The 27,203-nt window shown below is 47.0% G+C and overlaps 1 protein-coding gene across 3 annotated transcripts in view; it reads left to right on the top strand.

The window, feature by feature from the left end:
- Window positions 1-27,203, top strand: part of FRMD4B (FERM domain containing 4B) — a 144,364-nt gene that overhangs the window by 37,930 nt on the left and 79,231 nt on the right. Inside the window, exon 1 of one of the 3 annotated variants that reach the window (XM_074602804.1) lies at window positions 21,349-21,946. The exons of the other annotated variants lie outside the window; for them this stretch is intronic. Within the exon in view, the coding sequence (XP_074458905.1) occupies window positions 21,785-21,946 (162 nt within the window). The 5' untranslated portion in view covers window positions 21,349-21,784. Of the gene's footprint in view, window positions 1-21,348; window positions 21,947-27,203 lie in introns of those variants that run through there. 3 annotated transcript variants of the gene reach the window in all.

Genomic DNA, 27,203 nt, shown 5'->3' with positions numbered 1-27,203 from the left:
AGTGGTCCGTCAGACCGGTAATTACAGAAACCAAGTCCACTCATAGCTCCTAGCTGCTGCTTAAACCCACAGCCCAAGCTGGTCTGTGGCCTTTCCCAAAGGAGAGGGGAAAAGAGCAAGCTTGTGAGCTGCAGGCTAAAGTGATAAACAGATAAAAGAGGCTTTGAAAACAGAAGGGACTGGTTTGAATCAAGTCCTGGAAGGGGGAGTGAAAGGAACTGGGGGCTCATATGCAAGGGGGGATGACTCACTGCTGTTGTCATCAAGGTCTCCTCTTACAGGATTAGTGACTATTGCCCAAAAACATGATAGTTTATCAGAATCCAAATTGAAGAGAGAAGTCTCCAGCTTTTTCCTTAGCAAAGGCACAGGGCGCTGCCTGTTGTCATCTTGTTTCTCCAGCAAGGTCCTTCTGGCACTTGCACCAGGGCTCTGGCCAAGCTGAGCCCTCAGCATGCTGTGAAGGGTCCTGCAGGCTGTCAGGGGCTGAAGACTTGCCAGCCCTGCTTGTCGGAAAACTATAAGCAGCAGGAACCCCATGGGATTGCATAGGGGTTAATTTGGCTTGTGCAGAGATGGAGAAGTGAAACTGCTGCAGTCTTTTTTTTGGAGAGGAGAGCATCTCTGTTCCACTATGGGAAACTACATTTGGAGGATGCTGTCAGCTGAATCTCCTCACTCCTGTGTCAAAATCTTTTCCTTCCTTCCACCCCAGTAATGAGTTCGGGTGCCTGGTACCCTACTACTGCAAACTGGCCCATCCATGGGGGTACATACAGGTGTGTGCTTGGGAGGGGCCCTACTGCCATCTTTGCACAATCCCCAGTCCCGCAGCAGGCCCGTGCTCTCTCTGAGGTGCAGCATGGCTTTTAAGCACAGGTTGTCATCATTAAGTCTTTGCTAAGTCCAAATCTTGGTTTTGTGGTGAGCTTTTTTTAACAGTACCAGAGAAGAGCAATGCTTTGTTTAGAATGGGCTGCCTTGATAGAAAAATATGTGAAAGCAGAGGCCATGGGCAGACAGTGGCAAGTGAAAAAATCACTTGAAATCACCCAAAAATCACTCAAGTCCGTTTTTCTTTCCTTCTCGGGAGCTGGTTGCCACTGACCCGGGGAGCTGGGAGTGCTGCTGCAGCCTTCTGCTCTGCTTCTGCTGAGCCTGGGTCTGTCCCAGCCCTCACCCTGGTAACTTCCCAGCCTGCATGGAAGGAAACAGCTCATAAATACAAGGCTGCAGCCCTGGGCAGGAGGTTTCTCAGGGCAGCCGTTCTGGCTCTCCACACTAAATCTTCCTGTGCTGGGAGGAGATAAGCGTTGGGAAATGCAGGACCCTGAGCTCCTCCAGCTGAGCCCCTGTTTGCAGTGTGCAAGGCTGGCGTCTGCCCGCCCCTTGCATTAAATTTTAGGACAGGGGTTGCTTTGCATGATTTGTTCACTGCTGATGTGGCAGGTGTTAATGAGAGCTTTTGTGGCCTCTTCTTGGCTGGTGGGTGACAAGTGATGGAAACTGTGACTTCAGGCCCCTTGTTTCCTTCCTGTATGATGAGGCACAAGGAGAAGAGCTCTGAACAGCCTGAGCACAGTGGCTGCCCTTGTGTGCCCTCCTTGGTGTGGGATTTGTCATGGGAACACTGCAACCAGGAGGGGTCTCTTCTAACACTGCTCTTTTCTGCTGGGTGGACAGAGGATGCTTGTCTTTTTCTATGTGATGCAGTCCCTTCTCAAATGTCACTCTCACCTCTCCTGTGGATGATGACCCCAGGCCACTGACTGCTGAGACTTCTTTTAACAACAGACAGAAAAACCTGTCCTCTTACTGGGGTCCCACCATGTCCCTGTGGGCTCTGTGTTGTGCAGTTGGGAGTGAGACCAGCCAAGGTCTCCCTCCCTGGGATGAGATGGGAGCAGCTGGGAGGCAGCATCTTCCAAGAGTGTCGAGTGAGTCTGTGCATGTGTGAGCTCTTGTCACTTTGCTGTAGATCCCCCTCTTCTCCCCAGCTGATGCAAGATGCTCATCCTGAGCAGATGTAACATCAGTACTTTTTTCCCCTGTTTTTTTCTTAAAAAAAATAAATATATATATATATGCCCTAACTCTGGTTGTGTAATGTAACGGAAGAAAGCAAGAGTTGTCTTGTTAACCTCACCGCTGCTGCACATTTCTTCTGTGCCTGGTTAGAAAACATCGTTTGGAGAACATAACGCTACATGACAAATACAGCAGAGTCACGGCTCTGCAGGAACATGGGTTTTTCCTTTCCTGAGGTAATGTGGCAAAGACTTCAAATTGTGCTGTGTATCAAAACAGCTGCTTTAGAAATTGTGCTCAGCAACTTGAGCCAAGATCCTTGTTGCCTTGCAGGGCGCTGCAGATTAATGCTGGTGCAAGACTGGGCTCTTCCTACAATCTCAACCCTTTAATTCAAATAACATGGAACAAAAAGGGAGAATTAGTTAAAAATAACTCTCAGAATCCCAGCTTGCCTTTTTATTAGACTTGTCCTCGCTTTCTCTGCTGCTCTGATAAGAAGGATATTCTCCCTCTGGGATGGAGTGAATGAACTGGGATGAAACTCATTTGTTTGGGCATTATGTGTTAATTAATTTCTAACACTAATCCCTTCCTTGTACACTGTTTCTTTTTTCTTCTGGTTTTTAGATAGTAGAATACAGTCCTGTTCCAAGGAGAGGATGGGCAGGTTTTGCTGTGTTACAAAAGAAAGCAGGTTGTGTTGTCCCCATTGACCCCAGGGCTGGGGGAGGTTTTGCCTGTGCAGCAGTTAGTTTTTGTGCAGTCGGGAGGCTTTCAGAAAGCCCATCCACAACATGTGAAACTGAAGGTTCACCTGAAATGTTGCCTTGACCCTCAACTGTATTGTAGCCCTTGCTGGTGTCATTTCCCTGGGAGCAAGCTGAGGGGGTGCTCCGGTACTGGGCATGGAAGCACTGGGGACACTGCTGTATAGTGTTTTTTTTAATGGAAAAACAATAACTCCAAAATTTTACATTAAAAAAACTATCTCTTTTTAGAATAAACTGAAACAATCTTCAAGCCTCTGGACAACATGGGCTGGTTTTCCTTTTGTACCCAGACTTTCCTAGACTTCCAATAGAAGAAATTTTGTTGAAGTAGCCTCTTTAAACTGATGGGAAGCTTGCCATTCAAGCGGGGGAAGACGTAAACTCTCTCATCTTTCAGTGATTTAGTGATTATTTTTTTTTATTTTGTTCTTAGTCCTTTCTCTTGCTCAGCAGTTACTCCTGGCTGCCACTGCATCCTGCTTACTTAGCTTTGTCCATTCTCTCAAAATCAATATGCGCTGCTAAATTACTGGAGTTAGAGAATAAAATAAAAAATCCAATCAGAGGTTTAGCATGTGAGTATTGCTTTATAAAGTGACAGGATGGTCTTCAATTCAAACTGGCTTTCTTTTTCATTTCTAATCTATGTGTAAGTGTCTATATGAGTGAAAATCCCTGTTCATTCAGAGGTAAAATAATAATGGGCAATCCTGGAAAAGGGCTAATTTTTCATTCTGTCCAAGTATCTAAGCTACTGCAGGTGTCTCGAGCAGTGACTACCTTACGAACTCTTTCCCATAGTGTGATTGCTGTGGGCTCGTTTTCCAGTAACGGAGTAAAGAGTGACCAGTTATTTTTGTGTGATTTCAGAAGAATTAAGGGACAGACTGGAAAAAATGTGTAAGAAACAAATTCCAAGTTGCTAACATGCTCTTAAAAATACACAAAGCAGGAAAACATCAATTGCAGAGGGGCTGTGGACTGTGGAAAGGACCAGGTTCTCACAGGGAATTTCTTGGATATGCTGTGTTTCATTCCTGAGATCCAAGCAGACATTTGGGATCTGACTTAGACCTAAGTTTGGAAGTGGGAACATCGTGGCATGAATAGCTGAGAGCAGCTTATAAAATAATGAGGAAAATTGTCCTTCTTAAAAAGTAAGAGTTCTCTTTTCTGGTATGTTTTAAATTATGCTTCTTTCTAGTCTGAGAACAATTTTCTTCTATTAGATACCAGTTTGTGAAGACTTTTAGCTGTAACAGAACTGAATTTGGTCAGTTAAGGCATGGAGCAGAACTGATTGAAGAGTGGCCACTGCTGAGGTGAGCTGGGCTCATCTGTGGAGCTGTGCTGGGTTCAGGCCCCTGCAGAACCATCTGTTGGTCTTGGAGGGCATGGAAGTGCCTCCAGCTTTGGGTCAGCTTGCTGGTCCTTCACATAAATAACATGCCATCAGAAAAGGGTCAGTTGGGAATATTTGATCTAATTAACTATTGATAAAGCAAATCAGTCCCACTGGAGGTTATTAAAACCCGGTGAGAACTTGCACTGTCTGCCTTAAGTCCCTATTATCATGGTATTTTCTAATAGGATAACGGATTGTTACCATACAAAGGCAATTACACCCTAGTAAGAATTTACCAAGAGAACAAATAGTTAAAAAACAGAGTAAATCTCCCAGCAGTGGTGTTAGATCTCACTGTTTCTGTCTGGCATGAAAGAACTCAGCAAGTGCAAGGTCGTGGGTATTCCCATGTGAGAGGGGGACTTTCCTGGGGACAGGGGGATGTGCTTGTAGTTGGTGGTGGTGCTGGCTCATTAATTTATATTTGTCAGGCATAAGTAAGAAAACAAAAATATAGCCTGTTTTTTTTAAAGAATTTTAATGAATTTTTTCTTTGTAGGTAGCTGAATAACTCACTGCCTCTATCTCTTGGGGTCATGGAGGAAAAATATAGATGTTTTGGTGAAAGTCCTATATTGTTAACTAAGTATTGGCACTTTTATGGGTAAAACCATCAAAAGTGGGGTTGACTATTGGAGCTGGTGGTCTGGTATGAGCGCTGAGGGCCCTGGGAGCAGGTTGTGAGCCTCTGCTTAAGAGTCCAAACCTGTGTCTGAGCCATGCCACATGCATAGCATAGGGTTAATAAGTTTTTTTTACTTCTCCCACACCATCACTTGTGCAAATTCTATGGTACTATTTATGTATTTATATTGCAGCCCTCCAAGGCTGTGCGTGGTGAGGTTCTGGGCTTGTGGAGGTTTGGGGTGGTGACCAGCCGTGTGCCGGCTGCCCTCTAGTGAGCCGCTGCCCGCAGTAAATCACTACAGGAGCAGGGCGCCTGGCTCTCCATCCCCAGCCTCTTAAAATTTGTGATCAGCGTAATCCCTCTTAATCTCAACCTGATGATGCTCCATCTTGCTGGTAGGAATCTGATTGCGGACTAATTAGTGTGTGTTAAACAGGGCAAGGGAGTGTGTGTGTGTGTTAAACTTTGAATATCTGGAGAGTATCACCGCTGCAGGAGGTGTGAAGGAGCAAACCTCTGTGTTTCCATTTCGGGCTGCTCTGGCCCCTGCCCTGTGCTCTTTGGTGTGAACAGTGGCATTGCTGGGGACTGATCCCAGGGAGGAACTGCTGGCTCAGGTGAATGGCAAATTTCTGCATAGCGTCTGATGACTAGCTGTTATAATAAAATTGTAGGGTGGCTTTTAAGAGCTGCAGGAGTGAAGCAGTCGGCTCGGGCAGTGCGTGCCCCATGTGCAGGGTGCTGTGCCTGGTGGTGAGAGCCCTTGCTGGGGCTGTACCCTGTCTTCCCCCCAGTCATGCTGCCCCCTGGGACAGGCAGCTGGCATCCGTTGGTGCCAATTATGCCATTCCTGCTCTGGGAAAGGTTTTGCTCTGTTTCCAGAGATACTTCAGGGTGGTCTTTTTTTTTAATCCTGTATTTCTCTGGCTTGTTTGCATATTGTGCTGATCGTGGTGGGTACGAGTGTGGGGAGGGTTGAAACTGGTGCAAGTCCTGTCTGGCAGCTACCATCATCATTGTGGTCACTAGGATTCAAAATACAATTATTAAGGCATGGTTGGCAAATCCCTGGGGGGCTGCCCAGGCAGTGTGTTGGGCAGTTCCCCCAGGCTTGAGTTTTACATGTGGGGGTCCCCAAAACTGTAGCCAATGTGTGCTGCAGCCCACCAAGGAGAACAGCCAGAGAAAGAAGATCATCTCAGTAGTGTTGGGTGGTTTTAGTGCTAGAGCTGCCCTCTCTGAAGAGCAGGTGTGTAGGTGCAGGAGGGACATCACAGCAAAATTCACCCGGGAGGTGAATTGGATGGATTCCCCGCATGAGAGCGGGCTTGAAACAGGCGCCGGTGCCCTGGGCTGTTGAAATACCGGTCCTGCAGCAGCAAACTGCTGCTGCTTTGAGGAGCTGCTCGTAGGGGATACCTGGAGGTGCAGGGGGAAGGATTGGGTAAGCAGGGTTAGAAGAGCTTAGTCAGGATGTTTGTTTAAAGGATCTGCTTCAGCCTGACTCCTGTAATTAGGTAACAAGTATATTTCTGTTCCTTGGAAACACTTCATTCATTAATCTAATGGAGGGAAGGATTATGCAGAGATGAACTTAAAAGATGTTAAGCAAGGTTGGGTTTGCATCTGGAATGAACTAAGGCATGCAGCAGTTGTAGCTGCTGGAAAGGGGGGGCACCAGGAACATTATCAGGGAGCCGTGCTGCAGTCCAATCTGTGCACCAGTGTCTTGGCAATACATACCTGATTTTATCTGCAGGCAGTTTGCTATTAGCAGGCTCGAACAACGAGAAGGTTGTTCTGTGTGACTGTAAAAAACTTGGAAAAATTTACCCCTTTAGGATGCATGAGACTTTTGTAAGGGAAAATTGATGCCCTGTCTTTACTGTAGTATCCCAGCAAAGGGACTGGATAAAAGGCAGAGTGATGACATCCATATATTGTAGTAGAAAGCGAGGATTAAGCAAAGGCAGAACTACAGGTATGAGTTGATAAAGCCTTCTCCTAGCAAAGCAGTCCAATAGCATGCTAGAGCTGTGCTCACATGGAGATGCTTTAAGGTACTTTAAATCCTGAATGTTGCATTATCCAAGCTGAGTGTTCTGGACTCTGTAGGCAAGCCAGCAGCTCCTTTTGGGGGGGGCTGACTTTACATGCATCCTCTAGGGACACCCGGTGAAGTGGATGGATCTCCCCCCGAATAGCAACAGTTCCCTACTAGAAAGTGGTGGTGGCTGAAATACAGCAAAGCACAAACACTAACAGGGCTGTGATGATGAAGAATGAGATGTCTAATACCTTGATTTCTCCCTAGGAACTCATTTGGTTGGGGGAAACGAGGAAAGGTGGCCTGAGGTCTGAGCTTCTTGAGCGGAGCTGAAGGCTGAGCGTGTTTCCAGGGGGAGTCCTGCAGCCGTGAGCAGGCTGGGTCCTCTGCTCACTGGTGCTGAATGCAGCCAGGCTGGTACCGGATCAGCCTTTCCCTCGGCACAGAACAAAGGCAGCCAGTATGCTTTGGTGCATTTGTATGGCACATCCCGTATGCAACAAAACAGCTACTGAAACTTGCAACCGTGGGAATTGAAATATTTAAGGCATAAGAAGGGTGTCACGGGTTGTATTTCTAGGTCAGATGAAACTTTCTTGAAACATTCATGGATTCTCTCCTTTACTTCCGTGGGAAGTTAAGAGATGAGGGCTGGTCATTTGTAAAGTGTTGCTGGTTGTCTTGACTCCTTAGAACCTCAGTGATAGATGAGGCTGGAGGGGAGCGAAGTGGAAATAAGACCCCCGCATTTCTGACTCCGAACAGTAAAACTAGGGCTGTAGAAGAGGAGGTTCATATACGTAAAACAAAATCTGGGAGAAGGAAGAGCTTGTTTTATTACAGTTCTGTCACTGAAGTTCTAACTTCTGTTTTGTTCTTATTTCTGTCATCAAATATCCCCTTGGAAAATGGTTAGGTGAAAGTCTTAAATCCTATGAAACCACTTTCTTTTTTTTTTCCTTTCTTTCCAAACCGGGGCAGGAGCAAACACATGACTTAAACACCTCCTGTGCCGAGCTGGCCTTCAGCGTAGACAGCAACAGGCTGAACCAGTTTGCTCATTGCTTTGTCTCCTGACAGGCGCTCTCTTGTCCCGGACGCCTTGGGAGGTGCTTGGTCTCTTCTCCCAGCGCTGCAGGAATTCCCCTGCCTCCAGTCACCAGCTCGGGTGCCGCGGTGTGTGGCCAGCAGCCTTCAACTGGTGGCAGCCCACGGAGGAGGCTTTGCAGAAGATCCGAGCTGAGCTTGGGGGACTGGATGCAGAGTTAAGGAGAGGTTTTTATGGCGTGTGGCAGAGGGTGAGGTGGGCAAGCAGCTTTCGGCTCCGGAACGTACCTGTCTCCTGAGTCTCAGGTGAGAGAAACTTGTTTTGAGTTGTGAAGTTGAGTTGCTTGAGCCTAGGAGAGTGTTATTGCCTTTTGAGTTGGGGGCGTGTGTTCCTGTGGTTGGAGATGCTCCTGGGAGCTCGGATCAGAGGTGACTGAGCACAAACGCTATGCGAAAGCTTCTCCCAAGCTCACTTTCTGTGGGTGCTGCCAGCAGCAGACCCGCTCCTGGTGTAGTTCCTGATGCCAGCCTGGCTGGTGGGTCAGGCATTCATTTAGACACAATGCCTACCATGGATTTCGAGGGGATGGAGGCTTGACTATGTGGGGACGCTCTCCTTCCTTGGGCTGGGTGCTGGAACCTGTACCAAGAACCTCACAGCCTGAAAGCATTGGCAGCTGCAGCAGCAGCCAGCACTGCCCTAGGCTGTGGTGGGCTTTGCTGGCCTTGCTCTGAGCTGCTCTGCAGGCAGAAGAGCAGGAATTTGGGGCAAATCAGGGGTTTGGGTTTGGGTTTTGCTCCTTCACTTGCCAGGTCTGACCTTTAGCAATAGCTTTGTACGCAGCTGAGGGAGCAGCAGGATGGGGCCAGCACCCACCAAAACCCCCTGGGGATGGTCACCTTCACGCCTGCTCTGTACTGAGCTCCCTGGTGCTTCAGTTACTATGCAAGGTCTGCTGGAGACGGATAGATGCAAGAAGTTGGAAGCTCCCTGATTAACGGCTGACACTTTCATGTGTGCTTGTGTACAAGTCCCTTAAATTTCAATTTAAAGATGTGGAAATGTTGGCTGCCTTTCTCCTTCCCCTTCATGTGTCATAATGGAAAAACTTGCAGCAACCATCAGAATATTTAGAAATGAAATTGCTGATATAAATGTGCTCTGGCATAAGGCACAAGCAGCTGGAAAATGTGCTTTCTCCCGCAGTATTTTAAGGATGGGTAGCATCATCAAGGGCTATTCATTCGAGCTGGCACTGTGAGCCTATATTGTATGTCAGAAAATGAATGATCTGTCCCTACCCTTCAGTAGGGTATATCCCAAATGTGCAGTCAGCAGGTGACAGATCCCTTGCTTTGGTGACAGGCATTCTGCCCGTCAGCTCAGCCGTACCTCGAAAGGGATATGCGAGTAAATCCCTGCTACGGTAGCTGGCAGCAAGCATATTGAGGAACAGATGGTGCTCTGCTACAATTTTACCTGCTGTAAGGCCAATGCATAATTTAGCAATAGAGAAACATGAATTGTATTCCAGTGGCTGCTGCGTTCTTGTGGGGTTTCTTTATTTGATTTCACAATCAGCAGGAGAAAGTGGTAAAGGATATTATATGTAACTCTTTTTCTCACTCCCAAAGGATTTGGAAATGTAGCATCCACTAGATTTGTTTTTGAATCCCTGAATTTATTTTCCCCTTGCCATTTCTACGCAAGTCCTAGGAATGAGTTTTGTGCTGTGATGTGTGTGCTGAGGGAGCTCATTGCCTCTGTGGGGAAGGGGCAGATGCCCCTGTATCCTGCCAAGGACAGTTAATGCTACAGGTGGGCAGGGATGGAAAGAACAGGGCTGTGTAGGGGAGGGACAGTCTGTGCTGTGTTCCTGCCTCAGAGCTGTGCCCCTACTGAGAGATGTTATTCTCTCTACAGGCAGCCTATGGTATGTTGGAGCCCCTTTCAGCCTACAGCTGTGCTTTCTCTACTCATCAAGACCCTAATCCTGGAGTTTTTCCCACCCTAAAGCTACTGCCTGTCTCCTGGCAGTTCCTCCAAATTCTTCCTCCTTCCCCCCTTCCCGTGGCCCAAATATCCTTGTTTGCCTCCCTGAAGGATGAAAACTATGTTTAGGATGTAGAGGGCAAGAGGCATACAGTAACTTCAGCTTTGGTGGATGCTGAAGATGGGGCAGGACCTGCTGAGCCACCCAATATCCCGCAGTGTGTGGTGTCCCACACTGTGAGGGGCAGGTGCATGTGAGGAGAAGGAAGTTTGGCCCCCCTGTTCCTTGTGTGGTGTTTCAAAACTTGAGAAACAGGTATATGGGTCAGGAGGTAATGCAATGGGGGTGTAGCAGGGCCAGGTCAGCAGTAGCTGGGAGTCCTCCTTCTTCCTCCTGATGTGCTACCGGAGGAAGAGGAGGACTGGGTGCTCAGTTTTCCCTGGGCTTGATGTCCGCTGTCCCCTTCCCTTCCAACCACATGTGCAGGATGGGGGCAGGGTTCCTGGGAAATGTCCTCCAGGAGTAGCTGGGCAGGATGGCATGACCTGCTGAAAAAGGCAAGCAAAGGGCTTTTTGTGCTACAGTTTTGCCCATTAATATGAATGAGAATAGCAGCTATTTATTTTTAAAAAAAAAAACTCAATTTGATCCTCTGACCACAGAAAGGGCCTAATATGAGCGCTCCAGCTCTGTTTCCAAGCATCCTCTTCCTGCTCCAAATGGCTTCCTTTCCCTGGCTAAGCTCTCATGTCCTCTCCAAGGAGGATGGGGAAAAATGCATTATAATTTTGCAGTCTTGGCAGATGAGGAATCACGCCCATGAAAACAAATACCCGTTAATTAGGACCATGAAATGCTCACAGCACTGATAATGGCGAGGGCAGTTTGCAAGCCTACTTTATATCCCAAAAGGGGGAAAAAAAAAAAAAGAGAATTTTTCTTTTAGGAAGCCATTTCAGCCACTCCTATCCATCCATTTAAAAGTTTCTCTGCCAACAGGTACTGCTCAGTTACTGCGTTGTTTCCATTTGAAGTATGAGGGGGAGACTGAAGTTATTGCCTGGGATAATTGTTAACAAATGCTGAATTCTCATTTGTGCCCATTATAGCACGAGTAACTTTTTTAAACTTACAAATGGTCTCTGATTGACCCCCATCGGGGAATTTATGTTGTTGCAGGACAGCCAGAAGAGAGATGAGGAAACTGTGGGGAGCCTGGCTGGGGTAAAGCCCTGCTCCCAGTGTGTCTCCTTGGCTTCCCTGCACTGCCAAGCCGACTAGGGAAAAGTTTAAGGGGGTTAAACAGAACAAAATGCTGGATCCAAACTATATTGCAAAGCTTTTCTCTTTTTTTTTTTTTTTTTGTTGAAGATGAGTTTTAACAGTCTGTGCTATTAAGAGCCCTTTGGTAAAGTCCTCTCTCCCTTTATGCCATCGCCTCTCCCCTCTTATTCTTCCCAGTAAGCTACAAAGCAAGTTCTGGGGTAACCCACCCATCTGCACCCGTGTCCTCACCCTCTGCCTATACCAGGATAAGGGGCTGCACAGCTTTACCTGTGGGATCTGGCCGCAGCTGTGGTGGCAAGTGGGAACCTGGAATGGGTGAGAACCCCGGTGCTGTGCCACGCTCGTGTCTGGTGGGGGGCTGTGAGAAGGGGGTGAGATGTGGGGAAACCTCACCTGGCTCTGTGTCCTGCACCCTGCTTTCTGCAGGGGTGAGGTCCTGCCTTCCTGCTTTGAAGAGGCTGACTCGGCAGCTGGGGCCACAGCCACCCTGTCCATCCCTCCATCCCTTCCGCGTTTCCCTCCCTGCTTCCTTTTTCATTGTTTGTGTTTTTTCTGATGTTTCCTGATGTCACTGCTCCCACCCCAGGGGCATCTGATACAGCTGCTGCTGGCGTCAGGCCTTTCTCTTGGTGCTTTTTTTTTTTTTAAAAAGGGAAGGAAAATTGGACCAGGACTCCTTGCTCTTGTTTTTGGAGGGGCTCTGCTCAGCTTGAATGCATAAAATACATGTTGTCTTAACTTGGACTGTCTTTCTTGGCAAGAGGAACTTTCATTTTCTGTAGCGTCAGTCCAGATTTCTTCTCCAAATACTGAAAGCTTCAGGCCAAATACAAGGGTGGCAGCTGGGGGAGGACTGACCTGTGTGGTGGCCTCAGAAGGCACTTCATGAAGTACAGATCAGAGGTATGGTTCAGACTTTTGGTGCAGAGACAGATCTTGTGGGCCCCAGCTACGTGGGTGATTGATTCATGACCCGTCTGTGTTCCTGTATTCCTGGGGATGGGTAGAAAAAAAATACCTATTTCAAAATATAGTTATGTTTTTAAATATAAATAATTTTGGATGGCTTCAGTAGCTTATGATTGCAGAATGCCTCCTGAGGCCAAGGAGAGGAGAATTGAGCAATGGCAGAAGGAGCTGTGGGACGTGGTGAAGAGTCCCCTGCTGGGGGTCGGTGTGTTGGTGGGGCAGCACGTGGAGCTCTCATGGCATGCCCGGCCCTGCTGCGAGCCTATTGAGCGCAGTTTGAGTCTTTCCGTTGACTTCAATGGGCTTTGGATCAAGCCCATGCCATGCTGTTTGTTTATTTTGGGAGCCTTTTGAGGATAAAAGCACCCTTTTAATGGCTGCTCTTTCTCCTTCTTCGGTTCAGTGGCTCCTTGTGCCCTGCAGCCCCATGCAGTTGGACGCGCACCTATTTTCTGAAGGGCCAGCAGCTCGTGTGGTTTGGAAAGCTTGATTTTAGTCTTACTCACAGCAATGTTTAGTGCCCTGTATAAGCATCGTGGCCCCTCTGTGGGGAAATGCTACGAGCTCCTTGACTTTTTTCCACTTCCATGGTCAAACACTCAGCACTGAGACTCACCTTCAAGAAATAACACACTAATGCCAGAGCTCATCTGCTCTAACAACAAACCATACGGATTTGCCTCCTCTCAAATTCTAGATGGTTATTCCCCATTTATTTGCTCAGAGCTGACAAATGTGCGCTGTACAGGTACTTTGTTAGTAAAATGAGGCACTAATTGCTGTAGCAAGAGATGATACACTGTGAAATGATGTTTTTTTGCTTTCTAGCTCAAGAAGCATAGCGCAGTAGACCTGCATTCTCAGACAACATCACTCCATAGCACTGAGAGTGTTGGCAACTTATTTTATAGGTTTACAGTACCAATTCCTTTTTGCCTCTTCTATTTACTGCTGCTGTCTCTTTCCACTGGTTTGCGATTCTCCCTCTGCAAAATCTGGCTGGGAAAATGCATTGCTCTGCCTTGAAAGGCTCTGAACTGAACTCATCCATGGCAGGTAGAAAAAGACCTGTTGACTTCTGATTGTGCTGGATCGAGCCCTAAATCAAAATAGCAGCAGGACCATTCTCTTAAGCATGCCAGAGCAGTGGGACTGGATGCTGGTGGTCCGGTCTGGGGTAGATGAGGTGAGTCCTGTGGCCCTGGGAGAGCATCAGCAGCTTGTGCCATGCTCCTGCCCTCATCCCTGCTGACCTCTGCCAACCAGCACAGAGGACGTGGGTCATGGTTACTTTAAATGTGCATTTTGATGAAAAGCTTATATCATTATTGGTACTCTGGTGTGCCGCATACCCAACGGACACACAGAAATGAATCCTGCTCTGCTGGGTTTATGGTCTGAAACTGAGGGTAGGAAGAAGAAGCACAAAGGCATCCAAGATGGTCTTTTGGTTCATGTTTGATAGGATGCAGTGCTCTAAACTCTGTCATCTGAGCATGTATATAGGGAAGGACAAGTCCTTTCCAGGGCTATGCGTGACCCATAAAGTCTAATCAAGGGCAGAGCATTGCCCTGAGTCATGATTTTTCTGGAGGCTACAGCATCCCGGGTTACTCATCCTGCGAGAATGAATGCACTGAGGATATAATTATAATAGTTAGACATCATTTATTCTCACTCTTTAAAAGATTCTTGTCAGGAGACTGATAGGTTTGGGTTGTTATTTTTGTCTTCGTGGCCATATATATCATGTGAAATGCTGAAACTTTACTAGCTCATTTATTCTTTCTCTTACAGCGTTGTAGATCTCTACCCCGTATTTAGGTTATGTAGTAATTCTACCCCATTTGCCATAGATTAACGAGGCTATAAAATAATCATAAAGCTGGGGCAGCCCTGGATTTTCACGCTCCTCACATATTTATATCTACCATGAAATACGTCATCTAAATGTGGTTACCTGACTTATTCAGTATCCCTTTAATACTCCTTGCCGACTCAAAATGCAGGGGACGCTGCCCCATTTTTGGCCACGACAGCAGCAGGGCGATGGGAGCATCCATCGTGGAGCAGTGCCTCAGGGCCCGAGGGAAGCTGGGTGGGTTTGGTAGCTGTCAGGGAATGCAGTGCCCGTCCGAGTGACCAAGAAACCTTCCCACTGCTGCTGGGGCTGTGGGAAGCACAGGACAAACCGGTGGGGCTGGATGTGTCACCCTGTGTGGAACTCCAGCCCCTTAGTCCTCCAGACTTTGAACCTGCCACTCCTGTGATAAGACCCCGAAGCATTTCATGGCTCCAGTAAGGCGATGGACAGGAAGAGTGACATCCACTAAAACACAGGCCAGAGGCATGTGGCGTTGCTCTGAGCTGCTGGGAAGCTGCTGCAGCCAGGTTGAGGTGGGAGGTGGAAGAGATTGTGCTGACCCACCTGAATATTTGGGCGTGTGAGTTGGAAATTTTGTCAGAATTGGTGTGTCAGTTCACAGAAGCTATTATAATTTTGCCTCCAAAATTAGTGTTTTGTGCACTTTGTTACACTCCTGCCAGTTTGGTGGAGGTAGAGGCATGAGACCACTGAGAGTGCAGGTGTAGAGGAAAATGTGAGTTTGTCCCTTCCTATCATTTATTTTCTTGGCGTGTGACAGCTCTGTCCCTTCATTCTGCAGGGTCTCAGCCCCTCTTCTGCGGGTGGAGGCTCCTTGTCCCCTCTCAGGCTTGGGGACCATCTCCATGGGCTGGTGGTTGGGTCAGGAGGCATGGGTACAGTCTGCATGTGAGCGAGAGTGACCTGCTATGGGGCTGGGTAGGAGGACGGCAAAATCAGCAGCTTAGAGAGAAATCGCTTTTCCTGCTGCAGCTTCCAAAGGCAGCCACAGCCTCTCCTCTGTGCCGTCACTTCCCATGGGTGCTCCCCAGAGAGATGGCCCAGAGGTGGAGGTCGGGGGTGCCTCCCTCTCGCCAGGGCCTGGCCTGGCATTGGGCTGGCATGGCGTGAATCATTTCCTCGAGCAGTACTGTCACCACCCCGGTTACAGTGCGGCTCTGGGCGAAGCCCTCTCTGGGGAAGGAGGGAGGAGGAGGTGGTGGTGTCACTTTCTCTGCAGCTCTAAGGATGCCCCAGGTTTCCACCCTGTGCTCGTTTGATCTCTTCTTTCCTCCAGATGTGACTTGGGAGTAGCACCAAGTGCAGGATGATTTCCCACGTCATCAGTGGTGACTCCTCTCCTGGTGAAGCTTTCCCCAAAAAGGAAGCCCTTCCCACAAAGCAGAGAAGAGGAGGGTGGTTCTCCAGGTTCCTGCCCAGTCCTGGAGTGGGGAAGGCAGCATCCCACAATGTCCTGACCCACTGTGCAGTGTCCCTGGGGCAGGTCTCCATGCCTGGAGAGCTGCAGACACTGGTGCTGGTGACTGAGTAGATGGCAACCTTCCTGTTGGGAACCCAGCCTGCCATCACCAGGCTGCTGAGAAAGGGCATAAAAATGCAGTTTGTCTGAAAGCATTTGCAGGCACTATGTGTGTGATAGAAACAAATCCTCTTTCAGGTGGAAATAACTTTTTTAATGATTTTTCATCCTTCTTTACCCAGAAGTCTGGGGAGTGGTTTCCCTCATCATGTATCTTTTCTGTGCAAACCGACTTTCTGGGGCTGTAGACTTCTACTGACTTAGAAATATGTATGCATAAAAATTTAAATACAGTTTGTATATGGGTATATGTTAAATAGTGACACGCCTTAGAAGTCGTGCTCACTGCTGCCAAGTTGTATATAAGCTTCTTGAGCTACATCCTCACCTGATTATATGCGTATGGACGTGTGAGGTTTCACTGAAGTCAGTGGAGCTGGGCCAAATTACACCCCTGATGCACCGACCATAAGCTACTGGAGGAACTAGATCTGTGTTATTAAAACTGGGTGACATGTTCTGATGGCATGGTACAAAAGATGATAAACCCTGACTTGTGAAACTGGAGCATATGCTACTTGTTTTGAACCTGACCTGATTTTGGAGTTCGAGGTATAGCGGGTAGGGAAGTTTGCTGTTCGAGGAATCAGACTGCAAGCTGCTTAATCATTTATAAAGCTAAAAGGCAGTGGCACTTCTTCTGAAGTGAAGCGCTAATTAGTTTACTATGGGATACAGACTGCAGGAAATTCATGTTTCTGGCACAGCAGCTCTTCGTCTTTAAAAGTGTGTTTATTTGTCATGGCATTATGTTTATATCATTAGTGTAGAGCAATATATGTACAGCCTGAGCTCTCAGAGGGGAGGAAAAAAGGCAGTACCTCATTTAGAAGTATGTAAAGCTGCTGTTAAAGGAGCTTATTAGAGGCTGTGCCTCACCCAGAGAGGAGAGCAGTAGGTACCAAAGTCTCCCTCTGCAACTGGGGATCATTTTCGGTGTAGCTGTGGTTTTCAGATACATCAGTCACTTGACTTAACTGCAGTTCAGTGGCCAAAAGCTGGGAATCCAAATTCCTGGTGTAGCACCTGATGAGAGGTCCAAATACCTACATCAGATGCTGTTATTAGCCTTAAAGGAGGGTGACATGGTCCTTTCAAGCAGATTTCATTTGCTTTCTAAATCAAGGTTTGATAACATGAGTGGTGGTAGATAAATCTTTGTGGAACTGTAGACTTATTTCTGAGAGGCCTCCAAAATTCGTGACAATATAAAGGATTAAAGTAGATTAAGAATATCTTGTGGGGTTTTTTTTTTTTCAATAATCTCAAAGAACGAAATTGGTTTGCAAACACCTCTTACCAGAAGTTGAATCTTGCTTCAAAAGCTCTTGGTCAGGACAGGTTGGATTACAGACTTATCCTATGCACCAGTGCTGCTTTTTAAGCATCTTATGTAGTGAGAGGTTACAACATCAAAGAGAGGGCACCCAATGACTATATTTCACTTTATCTTTATTAAGTTGGTAATTAAGGGCCAGAGTGTAGCAAAAACGATTTTTGAAAAGTCACTTCATCTTTATTTGGGGTTAATTGCATTAATGCTCACAGCTTGACAGGCTTGTTTCATGACAAGAATTTAAAAAAAAAAAAAAAAACGTTAGGGAGATATGCAGCTTCAGCATTGTCTGAGAAAGGCCTAATTCCCAAGTAATCCTGTTGTTCATGCTTATGAAAACTCCTAAAAATCAGCACCTTTGGGCATTTTTGGAAATGTATTTTTAAAAGCAGTGTCATAATGCACTGTTGGCTTGTAACTGGAGCAAAATGGGAAAGTTTTGATGAAAATCAAACACATGGATTTGTGCAGAAAGGAGAACCATGACTGGATGTAGGCGGTGAGATGGGACTGCAGCTGGCTTTTGGTGGACAGTGTTGGTACCACAGTGCTGTGGGTCCAAGCATGGACCTCAATGATGCTTATTCTTGCCCTGAGACCATCCCAGTGTATCGGGCCTTGAGGGTTTGAACCCTGGGAGTTGAAGTAACAGCAGATTTCAAAATAGCGATGTGTGCCATGAAACAGAACTGCTTCTCATAACCTTGGTGCTTTTTTGTTCTTCACTGAACTTTACTATTTGCTCAACAGAACGTTATGAAAATTGCTTGCAATCATGTGTAGTCAATATATGAGGACAAACTATGGATTAAAGTGTGTTTTAATGCACCGGTTGGGACAGACATCTGCTAGCCTGTATAATTAGGCATTTTGTGCAGCTGCACAATAACTCACCTTTTACTGTTGAAGGTTCAGAGACCAAAAATGATCAAAGCTTTAATTTTATTGCCTGCCACTAGGGACTGTGTGTGTGTGTGTGTCCTTTTTCCTATATGTCTAATCAAAAGTTGTATCTAGGGGCAATACTGCTTTGTAGATATAGGGGAAGTTTGATGCTCTTGTCCTGTGGTCTCGCAGGTAGATGAATTCTCTATTCATGTGAACTTCACATGAGCTACTTTGAAAAGAAAAGCAGCAAGTCAGCTAAGCCTCGTGCCATTCACTTTGGCACAGAAGATAACATGCAAGGAAGCCTGAGAATCCACTTGGGATCACCTTTTCCTGTTATGTTGGTAGCAAACCTTTGTTCTCTTTTAATATTCATTATTCTGGAACTACAATCAATAAAGTAAGGAAAAGTATGAATCTGCCACAGGTTGTCTACTGTCTTTTAAAGTGATGTTCTCCTTAGATTCCTGTTGCGGAGGCTTATCCCTTACTAGCAATGAATGCCCTGTTGTTCATATGGCTGTACATCAAATAGATTTGCAGTTAGTTGTCTCTTGTGTTCCCTTGAAAGTGGTACATACACCTACAAAGACCTTTTCTGAGATATGTCTTCTCCCTCTTTCCTCACAGAATAGATATGCAGATGCCACAGCCTTTGGAAACCATCTGGATATCTTACTGACGTTCCCTTGCTGAATTTTGTGATCTCTGTTCTGACTCTAAGGAGTCCAGATATGATTTAGTTATTTCAAATTAACCCACTTGCAATCAGGTTCTGAAAGTGGAAGTCAATAAAAGACTGATTTAAATGGGTAATTCATTACCTACTAAAACACCAAAATTATTCTAAATAGCATTTAGCTTCTCTATGTATCACAAACGCTTTGCTCTTTTGTTCTGTGGGTGTTCAACAGATGCCCAAGGTTCAAGGGACCATGGTGTAACTACTGCCCTGCGTAACAGGGAAGGTGAATCCAGATGACACTTACTACTACTTTTATCACCTGCTTTGTCTGCAAAAGAGATGACAAGATGTGTGAAGCTTTTGTTCATGAGACTGGACTTGAAGTCCACGTACCCTAAGTAAAGGTGGGGAAGAGGTTCTTGCCTTGCTCTAGCCTACACGTGGAGCTATAGCTTTACTGTAAGCGCATAAAGCCTACACAAGGTAATGGAAGTATTGATGGGTAAAGTGGTTGGGAGCAGTGAGGAGGGAGGGCCTGAGTGTACGTGTGGCTCTGCCTTCTGAGACGGAGCCATCCAAGGCCATCGCTCAGGCACACGGTGACTTGTGAAGTATAAAGAGTAGCTGCACAAAACAGTAAGTTCTAATTTAAAGATACCATGGGTCATAGACCAACTTAAAAAAAAAACAACCAAACAAAAACCAACCAAAAAAACCCCCAAAACCTTGTGATGTGTTAAAGGAGAAAATCCTCATTGTTAATTTTTGTAGTCTAATTAGGTGATAAGGAACACAAAAAGGCACTGAGAGAGCAGAAACATTTAAACTTTCCATAGTGGGTGGGTTGGATTTTCCTGGCGCAGGACAGGGCCGTTCCCTGCCCTGTTTCTTTAACTACAAAGCTCCTTTTCTTTTCTTTCAGAAGTGGAACTTGAAAATTGGATTTTCTTTTTTTATCTCAGTGTTTAAATTTGGATATGACTTGACCATAACGCACAGATGCCATTGGAGGTTTTCTTGGCTGGTTGCTCTCCAAAGTGGTGTTATCTGAGGGAATGGCAATTACCCGCTGCCAAGCCTGGCGCTGGTACTGGCTTAGGTTATTGCAGTAACTCTCTCTAGATATTTGGCACTGCGTTCTCCTGGTGGAAAGCAAACTTTTTCCATTTTGTGTGTGTTCATGTTGACGTTAAAGTCCTCTAAGCACAGAACAGTGATGATGGGTAGCATTGGAGGAGGAGGAAGATGCCCTCCTTGTGGCCACAGGCTCTAAGACAGCATTCAAATGGGGGGGGAAAAAAACTCCTGGGGTGGGTATATGGATGCTGGATTTCAATTGCAGTCCCCGAGTCTTTACTTGCCTCTTGTTATAACAAGCTGGACCTCTCTCTGCAGCAGCTTACTTTGTAACAGCTTCTAATAATGTTTGAAATATTGTTGTCTTTTTTTTTTTTTTCCCTGTGTGAAAGCAAGTCTTGGAGACAACTAAACTCCCTGGCAGCAGCGTAGCCAGTAGATAGCAGCACCAAGAGGAGCAGAGCTGCGCTTGCGTTGTTATACGTAAAAGTGTGATGCTTGGAGACACACAGGTCTAAAGCCAGTCTAAGCCTGATGACAGGCAGTCATCCGTCTGCAGAGCTACATCACCCCAACTACAACACAGGGTTTGACTGTACATGACTGTAGGCTCTTGCAATTTGAAGAAGGCTGATTAATGTGGAATGAAATGGGTTTTGTGAATACTTGTGCTGTGCTACGAGCATGTAGGGTGTCTCCCTCCCATGAAGAGCACTTGGAACAGCACGACTGCAACTCTGGTGCAGGGGCTGTTTGCAGACAGTGCCCTTGGGGAAGCAGTACCAGCACCACTGTAGGGTTTAGCTCTCCCATGCAGCCTTTCTGCAAGCTGTTCCTGGTCCCTCTTCCTTCATTTCGTTGCACAAGAGAGAGTACTTTTACAGAGAGGTTGATCTTGCTGATGGTTTTATGCAAAAATCTGCTCCTTGAGGAGTTCCTTCCTTCTGCTCTGAGGAGTTCCTTCAGCAAGCTGTGGATGGTGGCATGTGGGGCCCCCCCGCAGCTTCTGTCCCAAAAAGCTTAGGAAATTTCAAATCCTCTGAGGGGTCTGAAAAAGATTAACTGCCCTTTGACTCCATCCATCCCTTAGCTTTTAATAGGAAAGAGTTTTAACAAATGAAAGGTGCGGCTTGCTGGCACTGACAGTTTAAGCCCCAGAAGGGCAGGGTGCTGCTTAATTTTATACTGACTATTGAGGCAAGGCTGGAGTCTCTTGTGGGCTATTATTTCAGTGTTTATTTGCTGTGGGCTGTTTGTGAAGAGCTCAGCTAGCACAGGCAGCTTTGTTTTTTCTCATGTAGCAAGTGCTGCATTAATGGACTTATGTTAGTTTACGAGTCCAGCAAAATCATCTATTTAGCAGGTGTTCAGCATTTAATCGGTACCATGCAACAACCAAGGGGGAGGTGTGGAGCAGAGAGATGGCTCTGTGCTGTGGGCATCCACTGTGGTGTCAGCTGTAAGAGAAGTTAGTGCATCTATTTCTGCAGGACTGTTCTGATCGGGGTGGTTTTATTTTTCTTTCCTTTCCTCCACTTGCTAGCTCACAGAGGTGCTTTTTCTTTAAAAAAAAAAAAAAATAGGATTTCTAGTGTATAATTTGAACACCGGCTCAGCTGGGAGAAAACGATGACAGCTTTGTTCCCTGCCTGGCAGATAAGGAGGTGTCAGAGGCAGATAGTGCTGGGTATTTGGCGGGAGCTGTGTGCGAAGCGCCTGCCCGGCTCACCGATGTGCGGCGGCGATCAATGCTGCCCAGTGGCTTCCTGCTCCTCCTGTCGCCTCTAAATGGGGCTCTTGTCAGGGCATATGGCAAAAAGGGTTAAAATTTAATTAGAAAACATCGTGGTAGCTACCGGAGCTTAACGGAGATTTATATAAGCTGCTAAGAAGGACAAGGCTGCTGTGTGAGCTGCTGGTAGGGCTGAGCTACTGCAGCCGCTGGCTGGGCTGCAGGCGCCGGGACATGCCTGGGAATCTGCCCAGGAAGCGCCGTGAAAGAGGAGTTTGTTTGAAGGCTTGACCCTGGCTCTGTGCAACACCCCTGCCCTCTGCCTGCAGTATAAAGCCGGGCTGCCGTCATGCCAGGCATTTGAAGGAGGGAGGGAGAGCCAGCGGGAGCCAGCCGGGACGGGGATTTTGTTTTGGAGTAAGTCATGGCTTCGGTGTTCATGTGCGGGGTGGAGGATCTGCTCTTCAGCGGGAGCCGCTTCGTCTGGACGGTGACAGTGGCAGCACTGAGGAGGTGGTATGCTGCTCGGCTGCGGGCTTGCCGGCAAGCCCTGCGAGCGTGGTGCGGCCTCCGGGATGTCTACCAGGTAAAAAAAAAACAAAACAAAGCAACCTGGTATTTGCACCAGGTCTTCTTAGAAAAGCATGGTGCCACCCAACGGACACATGCTTGCCCACCTGTGTGATGCCTCAGTGTGCACACCCTGGGTGAGGTGCCTGGGATGGGGGGAGGCGAGGGGCATCGTGCTGGAGCCACAGCTCACGCAGCCCTGTGTGAGGTGCGAAGGCTCCCGGCAGGTTTATGTTTGCTTTCAAACAGTCAGCACTGTGCATCTGTCTTAAATTCAGGGTTTGGGGGGAGATATTCTCTGTTAAATGTGTTTTATCAGCCAGTTTGCCTAAAACTGGTTTGGCAGCCGACTGCCCCCCGTATTGCAGGGAGCCCCTTTCGCTGCTGTCACCGAGCTCTCATTTGGGAGACAGAGCTCAGCTCTCAGCCTGCGCTGCCATCGGGCACTCGGAGCACAATGCTGCCATGTAGTTTTTTCCACTCTTAGTGTCACTGAATAGTAGCAGACTGTAACATGAGAGTATCTTGTGTCATAAAGGGGTTGCTATTTGGGGGGGAGGGGGGCTGTGAGTTTTAAAACAACTATTCGGAGACTCCTCTTTCTGCAGGCAAAAAAGTACAGCCCCGTACTTGCAGTTACTGTGGTATCCAGTTGCTGTTAGTATGATGTCACTCTTCTTGGTGTGTGTGTTTGCTGGCAGTTATGTATTTTTCTGTGTCTATTTATTTTTGTCCCACGTGTAAGCTTGTGCTGTGTGCCTGGTTGCAGTGTCAGTGTGCATGTTTGCTACATTATGTTGAATATTTCAAAGCTGCTTCTCCCCCCTCCCTGGTGCGTTGCAATACGGAGAATGACACAGCTTGTAGCAAACAGCTCTCCAGAACCATCAGGTTGTAATTTCCATGGGAAGGGCATGCTAAAAGGACATGTATGCCTATTTAATCCCAAAGGGATATGTTGCTACTTAGCTTTAAGGTATGCTCAGGAGTTGGGAGAATAGCTTTATGTTGATAGAAGTGCTTCCATGTGCTCGCATGCATCTTGACATTTTGTAAGATGATGGATGTAAACATTTTGTGATATGCGACGTGTGCGTAACCTGTGGAGTAGGGATCATGCATAGTTAGGGAACGCAGGAGTACAGGCAACACTGGTCCCTGTTTTCCCACCTTTACTGACCTGAAGAAATGTGGGATGCAGCTCCAGCTCCCTTCTTTCTCTGTAAGTAAAACCCAGCTACACCTGTACTGCGTGGGTGTTATTTCTGGAGTCTGTTCAAGTAAAGGACATGGAGCTCAGGCTGCCTTCGCTCCCTGCTGCATCCCTATGGAGCATCCCCATCCCTCCGGGGCTGGGATAGTGGCTCAGTAAGGACCATCTCTGACAACAGCTGTATTCAGCCTGTTCAGCTGCAATTCTCTGATGGTTGGCTTGAAGTGAAAAGAATTTTTTTTTTCCCCAAAAAACAAAGCGTGACTGTATCTCAGCCCAAACTTACTGTGTCCTAGTGGCTGTTGGTGGATTAATCTTTCTTGCCTTTATGAAAAGCATCACTGACTTGTGCCTAAAATGGGGATGTGAAAATAGGTAAAAAGAGGGGATTTGGTCCTTCTGTCATTCTTCCAGATGGCTATTGAGCTTGGAGGTGGATGGGGAGTGCCCCTTTCCTGCTCCCCTCTGCCCACAGCTTGTCACAGCCAGACTGCTGGGGACACACAGTGATCGACCTGTTGCTCCATGTGCATCGCCCTGGGGGTCATCCCTGGGAGACCAGGCAGCAACAAGGTGACTCTCACATTTTAATATCAGGAATTTCCTAGCGTGGTCACTTGGGGTGTATTAAAGAGAGATGGCTGAAAGAATGCCATGCAGCTCTTCCTTGGGTTGTGTAATACACTGCTTTTTTGTGCTGAAATCTTGGCTCTTTGCTGTGCAAACCACTGGTGGTATCCCAGCTGCATCCAGGGGGTGAGGGACTAAGCATGCAGCATTAAATGTCACCCATCTGTTTGGATATCAGAGCCCTGTAAGAGGTTGAATCAAGTATTATTTTTCTTTTCCATTTTTTTTAAACACTTAGAGCTATGGGAGCATCTAGAGGCGGTAGCTGGATGACCCCTGCATGCAGAGATGTACTCTGAGCCTCGGGCTCTGTGGAGCAATACAGGAGCAAAAGACCCAGTGCAGAGCTCTCCGTGGGGTTGTCTCTCTGAGGAGGTGGATGCTGCGTTGTCTGTGGGACTAGGCTCTAATTTTGGACACGAAATTTTGTGTCCTATCGCTACCATAGATCCTGCATTATCTTGGGCAAATTGTCTTCCTTCTCTGTGCCCCCGTTTTTGTCTGTAAAATGGATATAACAGCACTCTCCTACCTGCTAGGGATGCTATTTGTCGTCTTAATATTTTTTACTGGGAAAAGTCCTGTAGTTGGTGTAGCCAGATGAAAGCATGCTTTTTGCCTTGTGTTCTTATTAATATTGGCATCTGGGCAGGTGCTTAACAAAGTCCTTTCCCACCTTGGCTTCATCAAGAATGTTCATATTTATGTAACTCCTTCATATTCTTATTCTAGGTGTGAAAAATAACACAGGTTGTGTGTATGAAGGCTCTCTTGACTAAACTTACGCTTTTGCCCTCTATGAGGACTCTCTGGACTGTGCCTGGTGTAACAAACTAGGGAACAAGTCAGAGCTTTGTCACTGAGCTTAGCTGCAGGGCCATGCAGGGAAGGGCGAGGTGACACTTGCACTGCTGGGTCAGCCCCGGAGGCTTCGGTTTGCTTTCATCCGTATTTGGGGTTTATGTTGTTTTGTGGATCAGTGGCTATTTTCGGGCAAGTTGGACACTGCTAGCAGGTCTCTTTTTAATTGTCAGTACATTATTGTGGTGAAAGGAGAGACAGTAGGGTTGCTTCTGTCACCACAGTAACAAACTTAACAGCCCGGGGAGGACTTCTTGGTCTGTCTTTTTTTGAATATAAAATGCTTGCTAGCCTCATGGGAAACCTGAGCTTCGGTCACAGCATGGAGAAGGCACTGACACCTTCATGCTTCTACGTAGGGCTCTCACCTATGTCTTCTGAAGCTGGCAGGCACAGAGGTTCTCACACGGGCAGAGCCGCCTGCCCAGGGGAGGCTGAAATCCACTCTGCCAGTGTAAAGCCTTCACCTGCCTTAGCAGCTTTGAGCATGGAAAAACCCAACCAACAAGAACAAAGCAGCTTTTGTCAGTCACCTTCTCTTTAGCCTTCTTGTTTCTAACACGTGTGTGTGTGTGTGTGTGTAGGAAACACCTTCCAAGGTCTTACTGGCTGTTGTTTCACCCGGGCCCTGGTGCAGGGACTTCTGCCCCAGCTCAGGCGCCTCCCTGAGATGGTCTCTGCTCCAGAGTGCTTACCATCATCTGCCTCGTCTGCCAAAGAAGGGATGTTCTATTTGCCCAGAGCCTATTCATCTGGGGGAGTTTGTGAGCCACAGTGCTGACGGGGCGTCCCGTTTCACTCTGAAATAACCTCTGAACCCATGCGAGGGGAGGAGAGTTGTACAGTATGTGGATTTATTGTCTCTGAGCGCTTGGGTTGTATGCCAGGCAACATTGTCTTGTCTGTGGCAGAGAGCATCTGAAAGCCTGTCCTAGAAAAAACAGACTTGCAGAGGCAGCTGATGGAAGAGCTGGCACAATCTTCTTTCTAACTGCAGCAAGTCAATACAAGCTAGTGCTCTTAGGGCTTGGAAGAAATCCTAGGAGAGAATTCAGCGTAGATGCCTTCATGCAAGGTACCCATTTCCTATGAGGGAAAGGAGCGAGGGCTGTATTTTGTTGTGGAGATCTGGCCTGCTGGCTGGGCTTTGGGGTCTTCCCAGAGTCGTCCCCCTTCCCCCGCCCCCCCCCAAATGCCCACAGTGGGAGTGTGTGGCCCTTCTGGGTGTCCTGATAGTTCTTCCTAAATAAAGCTTTTGGCAGGGCTCTCCACAAGCTGGTTTTATAGACCACCTGCCTTAAACCTAATTATAAAGCAGTAAAACAGAAAGTGAAATTTTCATATAAATGAGGTTAATAAGCTGCGGCACAGCCAAAAGCTTTCAGGATCAACATTTATCCTATGTTCAGTTACATGTGTCACCACTGGCCTGACTTTCATTGGGATGTCAACCCTACAAGGCTCTGGTGCCTGTCTTCCCCGAGGTCTGAATACCAATTTTCACCTATACATCCCACATCACAGTCATTCCTCATCACCCCCTATGCTTTTAAGCATGAAAGAAACATTACATCAAAGTCTATTTGATCATGCAGCTAATTTTTTGTAAACTAAAAACTGGTCAAGTGAACACCTTAGTGTCAGGGCTAAAGTGCATGTCAGTCTGCTCACTGCAAAGGGGAAAAGAGAAACCAGGCAAACCATCCCCCAAAATCCCTGTGGAATATGATGACACATTGTGATTAATATCTGCTGGACATGAAACCAGGTATGGGGGCATCTCTGTGATCAAGCTGTTCAGTTACACTGGTAATTTGGCTAACAATCTCTGGTGTGAAAGTGTAAACTGAATTCACATGGCTTTCTTGGACCAAGTGCTTTTTAACCTCTGAAAGGTCACTTCCTCCGTGTGAAGTGAAAAAGATTTTGCTGATGAAGCACAATAAACAAGCTTTGTACATGTGTCCATCCCATACGTACCTGGGGTGGAGGAGAGAGAGGAAGCAGTTGACTTCTGTTTCCTATGGTGCTAATGTAGTTGGTTTGGATAGTGAGGACCATGTTTCCTCTGCTACCACACCTTAACTTTTCATTGTAAAAAAAAAAATGCTGACAACAAATTGGAGATGCCTTTTTTTTCCTTCTCTTTTCACAATGGTGGAAAGCAGTGCTGGAGCGGTGAAGGTGAGCACAAAGGGGCAGAGCTTTCCTTCCTCCACACCGGACAGGCCCTGGCAGCAATGCTCAGAGGAAGCATTTCGGGCATCTTTGTGGGTCAGGGCTCTCCAAAGGAAGCTTGAAGACCTTTTTTGGGGATGCTGAATATGTGCCCCTTCAAACATTTGAACTGGGGATTACTGGTTGCTCTGGAAAAGCTTTGCTCTGCCTGCTTTATCCAGCTGTATTTCTTTCTGAAGGGATCTGATCTAATGCTGTGACACTGCTCGTACATCACCTGCAGAGCTTTGGTTCTGCTTTGAACCCCTGTCCCATCTGAGCACAACACACAGAAGCTTTCCCTGGGATTGTGCCTTCGGGGGGAGCCTCTTGCATGAGGGAGAGCTGAGAA

The sequence above is a fragment of the Larus michahellis genome, chromosome 10 (genome assembly GCF_964199755.1).
Source record: "Larus michahellis chromosome 10, bLarMic1.1, whole genome shotgun sequence".
NCBI classification, from domain to species: Eukaryota; Metazoa; Chordata; class Aves; order Charadriiformes; family Laridae; genus Larus; species Larus michahellis.
This window is presented reverse-complemented; position numbering and strand designations above follow the sequence as displayed.